This window comes from Convolutriloba macropyga, chromosome 13, assembly GCF_964194025.1.
Source record: "Convolutriloba macropyga chromosome 13, txConMacr16.3, whole genome shotgun sequence".
Taxonomy (NCBI): domain Eukaryota; kingdom Metazoa; phylum Xenacoelomorpha; order Acoela; family Convolutidae; genus Convolutriloba; species Convolutriloba macropyga.
In genome coordinates, this window is record NC_134480.1 from 28,315,218 (window position 1) to 28,324,901 (window position 9,684).

The 9,684-nt window shown below is 32.9% G+C and overlaps 1 protein-coding gene across 1 annotated transcript in view; it reads right to left on the bottom strand.

Annotated features, from left to right (window-relative positions):
- LOC142351834 (cilia- and flagella-associated protein 337-like) overlaps nucleotides 1-3,241 on the bottom strand; it is a 68,275-nt gene extending 65,034 nt beyond the window's left edge. The window contains exons 1-2 of the mRNA XM_075404044.1: nucleotides 3,104-3,241; nucleotides 2,508-2,574 (exon numbers count right to left, since the gene is read on the bottom strand). Of these exons, the coding sequence (XP_075260159.1) occupies nucleotides 2,508-2,574; nucleotides 3,104-3,207 (171 nt within the window). The 5' untranslated portion in view covers nucleotides 3,208-3,241. The remainder of the gene's footprint in view (nucleotides 1-2,507; nucleotides 2,575-3,103) is intronic.
- Between the last annotated feature and the right edge of the window lie 6,443 nt (nucleotides 3,242-9,684).

Here is a 9,684-nt window from a genome sequence, read left to right on the forward strand (position 1 = left end):
ATCAAAAATAAAATAAACGAATAGTGTACAGATAATTATTAATTACGTGACTTATTGAAAAACAAAAAACACCAAAAGTCGATTATTTTGGTGCTCAAAAAGAAAGAACAAAACATTACACAAAACCAAAAAAAATCAATGCAACAGGTTCCACATTCACTTAATTTTGATTGTTTTGTGTTTTAGGACTGCGCAGCAATCAGCATGCTTCACTGACGCCTAAATAAGAAGTGTTAAAAAATCCGGTATAGTTGTTCGCTTCGCACTATAGCCCTTGCCTAACCTGCTCCCACTATTGTTCTTCGCGAACAGTTCAAAACTTTCGTGAAACTTGCACTACAAATTCTCTTCGACTACCGTAGAAACACAAACCATTCCTGCCGTTAAGTTACACAAAAAAATCAGCAAAATGACATTTTAATGCAAGTTGTCAGTTTGTATTATTGCACTTAACTCTGGCACACTAACTCTAAAAATACCAGAGCGTGACTCTTTAAATGCCGTGAGAAGCAGTTTCAATCCAAAATATCGTTCAGTATCATTTTGAGGACCTTCACTCACCCTTCAAATCTCACCAAAAACAGATTTGTTTAATTTTGTTGATCAATTTAAACCCTCAATTAAAACAAGCCCGTCAAAAACGTAGTCGCTCATCTCGGGTCTCTATCGAAGGTTAATAATTGATGAAACTGTTTGAAACACAAATAACGAGTCAGAAGTTGCTTGCCAATAACAGCTAATATTCTGGGAGACACAATCTAAGATGGCGACGCATATCAAATGTACACCAGTATAACTTGATGTCCTTATTCAAATAACATCCCACTTTTACGCCACCTATTATTTTGTTTTGATATTTGTTTTTTAACACCTGTTTTCATGAAGCCATTTTGCATAAAACAAAACAAAAGGCTCGTGCGTAGCACGGAATGATCCAGCAAATGTCTCAAGTTTGTCAAAAAACTCCTTTGAGTTTTTAGTTTTGCAAAGCTCAATGTAAAGCACCATTTCCGAAGCAACATTGATTTCAAAATCAGACTTTCATTTTGATATAATATTATCAGATGTAAAACCAAATGCAGCATCAATTAATTTTTAATTCGAAATAAAACAGCTTTTCACAGAAACTTATCACACACAACAATTGCAATCAGTCACAAAAAAATTAGATTCAGCCAGCCCACATATTAATTTGCAAAACAAAATGCTGCGAGCAGTCTAATCGCTAGAAATAACAAAAACTAAGTCACTGGACATGATTTAAATGATTAAATCAAATTAAAAAAATCTTTAAAAAAGTTGATATCACATCTAACAATAGATTCTTCCCTTTATTTATTCTCATTTAAAACATACAAGACTAAAGAAAAACTTTATCAATTAGTCGATCCAGTCGATATGTTTCTAAATTAATATTATTGAATAAAAAATAATCAGAAATTTGCCTTTTTAAAGACGTTTCTTTCAAGTTCTTTTCAAAGTATTTGAGCCATATTTGGAAAATTTTGACATTTGTGCAACTTTCAAATGAAATTTTCTTTTTTCTTTTTTGTAATCGAAAAAATGATTTTTTTAATATCAAATAACAGACGGCTAGGTAATTATGTAATTTTATCATTCAATGTGTTTTGGATCAATTGGACAGAGTATATTTTAACGTCAATCAAACATCAATTGAAAAAAAAAACGGAGAAGTGCTGCAAAATAAAAGATGTTTGAGATAGCAAAAGTACGGACAATGGTTTTATAATGTGCAACCAAACAATTAATTTACAAAATTAGGCAATTTCATTAAAGAGTACCTTTGATCTGCCTCTCTTTTAAATCAAAAAAGTTATGATAATTTTGCTATACTTTTCAACAGGAGGATAATAAACTCGTGAAGCGGAGAAAAAGAAATATTTTACAATTTTTTTTCTTTTGAAAAATGATTATCATAAATTTTCACTTTGTTTTGTTTTAAAACAAATTAGCTGAATCCAATACAATTTTACTAACAAAATTTGATCACAGCAATTTTTAACAATTATATAACAATATTCACATAAAAATGATACCCCCAGCTCCTAATACTTTTCCTTTTCCTCTTTTCTTCCAGTTATTTTAAACAGCTCCCGTTTTTCAACTTGCCATAAAATTCGTAGGCTTTTCATAAGAATCAAAAGTAAAATATAAGGGCTAAAAAGTGATGTTTCTCTTGTCTATATGATGCCTGAACAAAACGTGAAAATTTGAAAAGAGCTAGCCCTGCTTATATATTCCCCCATTATAAAAAAATGTTAGAACAATTAAAAGCTAACACTTTATAGAAAATAGTCTTTAATAATAATAAGAGTAACGAAAAAGGTTCCAGAGTTTTCCTGAAACCAACTGTTGTAAAAAATTAAAAAATGCAAAAAAGCTGAAGATCTGGGGCAAATAATACCTCATAAAAAAGTGAATGCCTAATCGCGTATTAAAGTCCCGGTTCGCGACAATTAAGTTACAAAAAAGGCATCAGAACCAACCTGAAGAGCAGCGTAGATTTCTTCCAAATCAGTTGTAGTCAATAGATTTTCAAGATCCACTTCACTCCTAAAATTTACGAATCTCAGACATTCTTGGCCAACATCAGATTCTCTCTAAGTCTCACAATTACAGGGAAACTCAGCAACTTAAGTAACAGTCCATCCAAATGTACTAAAACTGCTGAAAAAAGTTTGAAGAGTAAAATACAATATAAAACTACACTAAATGTTCTCTGATCTTTTCCTTTTGTGACCCAAGCTTAGTGGTTCCATATATTGATAACCCCAAGTAGACGTGCAGAATAACACTTAACGATTAACTATAATGGCATGAAGTCTATCACTGCGCGCAAAATGAACTAGGCTATACATAATTTGTATTTCTGTCAAACAGGGAGACTGAACCAATCTTAAAGTTAATCTATACTCTTGTTATCCAACCTGTTTTTCTCTACTTCTCTACATTTGACTTCTTTCAAAATTTGATTTGATCGACTAACCTTTTACGCGAGGAGCCTTTTCTCAATTGGCTGTTTTTCTTATAATATACAAATCAAGAAATACATATCACGCTTTATCATACAATAAGGAATTACTTGCTAGACTCTGCAGATTCCCCAGCCGATGTCCCAGACTTCAGACCTGCTTTTAAGGCAGTGGATAACTTTTGAGCAACAACTGAGGCTGCCGTAGTGGGCATTGTTTTACTTTTTGTCTTTCAAATGCATGAATCTGAAAATCAAAACAACTGATACAAGCCCCTGCAGAAGAAAAGACGCTTTATTTTGTTTAAATATATAATATATACAATCAGTTGCATAATTAGTCAAACGGCGTAAAAACAAATAAATTCACATATTAAACATTACAAAAAGAAAATGAAAGATTACTGGGCTCTAACAATTTTTTATCAAAAAAAACCAAAGCTTTTCAAAACTGAATAGTTAGATTCCGGTAAAACTTGAAAAATTAAAGTCAAGAAAATGACTTTTTAAACTATGTTTTACCTTTGTTGTTTTAATCTTTCACCTTTGTATTCGTAGATATTTAAGTAGATTGTTCCATTTTTTAGCTGTTGTGTGGAATAAAGATTTTTTGAGATAATTTGCCGAAGTGAGATCTTGGGAAGTGATTTTCTTTTCTCGGATATGCATGTCATAATTCGCACTTAGAAGCTTCAAATTACTTTTGATTGGTGATGTAGTCGTAAAAAAGCAAAATTGAGTGAAATCAATTCGTTGTTGAATACTTAAAACATTGTTGTTGATTCTCAGATCTCTCGAACTTTTATATTTAGATCTAAAAAAAGTTGTCTTCAATCCCCAGTTCAATTGTCTTTCAAGCGAAGAGATTAAGTTTTTTCTTAAATTGATAGTTAACAGAGCCGAGTAATCTAAGTGCGATAGCACAATCGAGTGGAGAAGAGTTTCCAAAGTTTTAGTTGGGAGTTGAATCCTTATTGATTTTATGGTTTAATTCTTACAGAAGTTTATTACCAATTACTGAAGTTTATTGTTCCGACCCCACTTGTGGGGGAAGGAACTATATACTCAAATGGGTTTTTTTTTTTGTTCAGTGAATTTTGGCCGATCGATATATTCGTCGAAGAGAAATGTGAGTGGTATCATTAAAATGCTGGTCCAGCGTAGAATTCAAAAGTAAAAAGATTTTTTTGAATTTCGTTTTTTTCGAGGAGTTATCGAGGATTGAAGTTTTGTGTGAACAATGGGATCTTTAGCATGATTGTTCACTTTTAGTACAATTTTCTTCAAACTAAGATCTTTTTTACGAAAACATTAATTCAAATTTCTATAAAAAGAATAAATTTTGAGTTCGTAAAAGTTGAATGCAAGGCGATAGAAAGACTAGTTCTGGTCTCATAGGGAAGTTCACTATCAAAAAAAAATCGAACTCTAATTGAGAGCCCTTTTTTAATAAAACTTTTCTCTTTTTTGCTTTTTTAAGTCACCTAGAGACAAGTCACATTTTATATCGACGTTCTATTAATGACAAAACTCCTTTATAGTCGAATGAAGCGCAATGAACAAAAAACGTCGTTTTCAAGGAATTGCTCATGTTTTTTTTGGCTTCGATTCTGAGTTTTCGTAATTTTGAATGAAATTTTGAATTTCTTTTTGAAGTTTTACTATTTTTTTGGAGTCCTATGGTAGGGATTCATTGACTAACAGTGCAATATGTTCCATAATGAGCATTAAGTGAACATGTCTATTTCATTGAGGGGGCGGCTAATGGCTGTTAAGACTTAAAAAATAATTTTTCGAATTTTTTTTTGAATATTAAAGAATCATAATCTTATTATAGTGATTTGTAAGTCAGTCCAGGGGTGAGAGCACCCTCTTCCTTCCTACTGCAACCAAAATTAAACTGGTTAGCGGTTTTATCTTCTATCTATTGGTTATATGACTTCAATGACAAAAAATTTCAATTTTTTAAAATTTTTTTTGGATTTTTACGTATTATTGGTTACTTTTGAAATCTTATCACATTATCCAAATATTGACAGTTCCCATTAGCTTAAAAACGATGTTCTGTGGATGACCAATAAAAGTTTTAAACGAAAATTTATGGTTTAAATGGCTTCGACACGTTCTTCTTGCACTTTTCTACTGATTTTTTGGTTTTCTCCTGTTTTTTTTTTGTTGTTTTAATAGTCATTATACTTACTGTGATCTCATAATGAATACCTATGCATGACAAACATAAATGTACTGCCACCGGGGCATCTTTGAGCGTTTTTATTGACTTCCGTTGAAAGCTATTGAATTTAATGTCTGTTAAAATAAAAATCATTTTTCGAAAATTTTATTTGAACAATAACAATTCCTAAATTTTTCATGAACTGTTAGTGAGTTTCAGTATTGACTGGACCCACTTGCTTTTTACTGCGACTAAAAATATTCTGTTCAGCTGTTTTATCTTCTAGCTATTGGTTATATGACTTCAATGACAAAGATTTCAATTTTTTTAAATTTTTTTTTGGATTTTTTGAATTATTGGTCACTTTTGAACTCTTTATCACATTATCCAAAGATTATTGTAATCCAATTGGCTTAGAGAGGACGTTCAGTGGATCACAGAGAAAGTTTTCAGAGAATAGCTAATGGTTTAATTGTCTTCGACACTTTCTTCTCGCATTTTTCTACTGAATTTTAGTTTTTGCTGTTTTTGTTATTGTTTTCTGTCATAAGACTTATTGTGATGTCTTTTTAACTATCTATGCATGACAGACATCATTTTCCTCCCTATGGGTTATATCTGAGCATCGTCATTGAGCTCCGATGAAAGATTGAGTTTACTGGCTGTTAAGGGTTTAAAAATAATTTTTCGAAACTTTTTTGAAATTCAACCATTCCTAATTTTTTTTCGTGAATACTCTTGGTCATTGTTGGTTCTAACAGAATCCATTTCCGTTCTACTATAGCCAAAATTAATCTGGTTAGCGGTTTTATCTTCTACCTATTAGTTTTAAAACATCAATGCCACGAGAATTCATATTTTTTTGGGTACTTTATTTTGTTTTTCGATCCGTTTGAAATCTTATCACATCATCTTACTGCTGAGAGTCCCTATTGGTTTAGGGAAGAAGTTCAACGGATCATAAATAAAGTTTTCAGGGAAGAGCTTATGATTTGAGTTGCTTCGACATTTTCTTCAGGCACTTTTCTACTGAATTTGTGGTTTTTGCCTCTCTCTGTTGTTGTTTTCATAGTCATTAACTTGTTGTAAGGTCTTATTGATGAAATACGATTGGCAAAAAAACTTATTGTCCCCTCGAGGCATCATTTATTGTATATACTGGCTTCCTTTGAAGGCTAATGAATTTAATGGCGTTGATAATACGTGTTTTCCCGCAATTTTCGTGCGTCTAATGTATTTGTTTATATTTGTTGATTTTTTGAAATTATATTGATAAAAAAGGTTTTCCCATTGCTCCTGAAAAATTAATTTAAAATTGAAGAGTGTTTAGTGAAAAGTTCATTTTTTTAATGCCTTCGACCCTTTTGTCGCTCAATTTTTTTTCCTGAATTCGCTGTTTTTGTTCTTTAGGTAGCCGTAAATTGCTCACAGATCTCATAGGCTTGTAATTGAGGACTGAATGAATGATGTTGCTCGAAACATTCAGTATATAGCGAATAGGTTCCTTTCGTCAAATTTAACTTCTATTCATCAATCAGATGTCCCATCGAATTTCGTGTATTTCAAGAAATAACATATATATTGATATTATGTGCCACTGTTGTTTCGTTTTTCTGAACGTTTATTGAATGGCCATTTTTTGCGTTTCTTTTTCTCTTCCTTCAGAACAATCAGATCCCAATGGTTTTTATAACAGATCCCAATAATAGCGTAATATATAACAGCGTAATAACAGATCCCAATGGTTTTTAAATGTGGCCCAAGTAAACTTATTTAATCTTTCAGTATAAATCCTTCAACTGAAATAGCAGAAATAACAACTGAATTAAAAATACATATTCAGATGATAGCTATTGATTTTAATGGTAGCAAAGGTTTGTGTTTTCGCAAATCGTTTGTAATTTTTTGAGTTTCTCTTTAGTTTGTTTCTATGGCATAGTCTGACCACAGACGGGTGCTTTTGGTTTTGTAATGACTTTTTAGTAATTTATCAAGGATTTTTTTATTAAAAACCAATGTTTTTTAAGATTTTTGAATTTTCTTGGTGCAAAAAATGTTGATTAATTTTTAAGTTTCGCCTCACTGTTCGTTCTTTTTGTCGGCTTGTTACCTAGTCTCGTTAAGAAAACTTTTCATCTGCTGTATAGTTAGTAAAAGGTAAACTTGTGTAGTTAAGGTTTTATCTGACTGCATTTTGACGTTGTTACCAGGTGCTTTTAAATTTAGATATTCATTTTTTGCCGCCAAAATTTTGTTGGTGCTATTTTTTTTTCTAGTCTCTTCAATGTCAGGTCACGTTGGTGCTGTAATGAAGCATGGCATTAGTAATTCAATTAGTAGATAGAATGTGTAACGATTGTTTTAAACTCAAACATCTATTTTTGTTATCTCTTGATTTGGTTGACATTTTAGTCAAAAATGTAGATGAGCTCGGGTCGGAACATCATGTGCGAACGCACATTAACGAGCCGCCTTGTTATCAATTATTATGACAAGGTACTTGCATTCGCTTTTTTTAATAAGAGTTTGATTGTCAACTTTTAAAGTTTCCATATCTTTGGTTTTACATCTACAGCTTGGCTTAAATTTGATATACTCTGTTTTCTCAGGGTTCAAATTTAGTTCATGGTTGCTCCAGCTGTTGCAGGGGCAATCATGAACAATTTTTTTTGCGTTCTCTGTTTTCTATGTTTTCATTGCGTTCAATTTTGGTTCTTTACCCCTGCTGATGCAAAGAAAAAGTTTTTATAAACTACGTACGGTTAACATTCTCAAATTTATCGTTAATTTTTAAAGCTCATATTCAATGACCTCTACAAAAATTAACAGTTTTTGGTACCTAAAGGCAACATATTTTAATTGAAAACTGAAATCTTTAAGAAAACTTGTATTTTCTCAAAACGATGATACAGTGACAAAAGTAAGCTCGTTGAATCAAAATTTGTCAAAAAATACCGTTTTTATGTGGACTATAAAGCACTTTCCCCGAGATCGAATAGATCCAGATCTATTCACACATTTTGATGAATTTTACACTCAAATTTGATACTGTCACGTCGATCAAAACGAAAAAAAAACGAGGGATTTTGGGGTGCAGCCAAACTCATAGCCAAAAAAATAGATCTCTTCAATCTATTTTATTTTGGCTATGGTGATATTTTCGGAGCTCGCCCGTTGAGGTTTTCGGAGAGAGAAAAAATTATTTCGTAAGTGTAGATATATCATTGTTAATTTCAGTCTCGGGTTCGTGCCGGTTTTCTTAAGCTTTTCTTTAGTTTAATTTGCTAAGTACGGGAGTTCGTGGCTGCAACCAGATGGAGACTTCTAGTTGTGTTTTTATATCGGTTGTGCTTGTATTTGAACTCAGCACAATGAGTGAAAGGAAGTGAAGAGGAAGAAGCAAATTGCGTTCTATATTGAACAGACAGTAAAAGATAAAAGTTGAGTTTTGGGATCTTTTCCGTCCCCCCCCCCAGCTTAGTAGATGCATACTATTTGCATCCCCCAGACGCACGTGCCACATTTTTACAAAATGATTTTATATGTAATAACACGTTCTCTGTAATTTAATTGGTTGGTGCATAACGTACTGGGGGGGGGGGGGCACAAACGAAAAATCATTATTATCAAAAATTAACAAATCGCCCGAGGGCATTGTTCTCACAGTATTACTAAAAGTTTATTCGTTCACTCAAAGTTCCCCATGTGGTAGGTAGCTATTCAGAACTCCGGTCTTCTAGAAACAAACGGAAAATCATAAGTTGACAGATCGCCCAAGGGCATTGTTCTCAGTGTTACTAAAAGTTACCTGCCTAACCTTCCAATTTTCTGCAAACAAACGGAAAAGATCCGGAGAGAGAAAGATTGAATTACGACTTTTATATAGACAGTATTAAAAGAACATATCTAAAAACAAAATTAAGCGAAGAAACATTAATAAACACACGTGTACAATGTTTATAACATAAAACATGCATCAATCGATAAGAGTGAGAAGTATAGGTTTGAGTTCTGGTAGAGACGCAGGACTTTTTCTCGTTTATTTCCAAGTTGAATGGCCTTGCAGGTGAACAGGTGAAACTTTCTGAAGATCGGATTGTTGCAGAGCTTACAGAACCATGTACTTGGCTTATCTTATTTGTAACAACCTCCGGTACTGCACATCAGCTGGTGTAACCCGTTGGCATAAAATAGGGCAAATGGACGTCTATAGCATGGTTTTGCGCTCTGAAAGCCAAGAAAGTCGTCTTCATACAAATCTTTTAGGAGCTGTCTGTTTCTGTGGAACTTGGAGATATTGCGCCAGCTCTTCCAGTATCGTCCAATGATACTTCTGTACTGGGTTTCGACAGATTCCTTGGTCTCGGATGATGCACAAACGGAGACGTCGTAAGTCGCCATAGGCTTAAAAACTGCTTCCAGCAGCCTGTAGGCGCTCTGAAAATTGATTTTATGGAAATCGACCTTAGACCTCAGTGAGTTTGTAGCCTTTGTGCATTATAATTTGGTGGTTCAGATG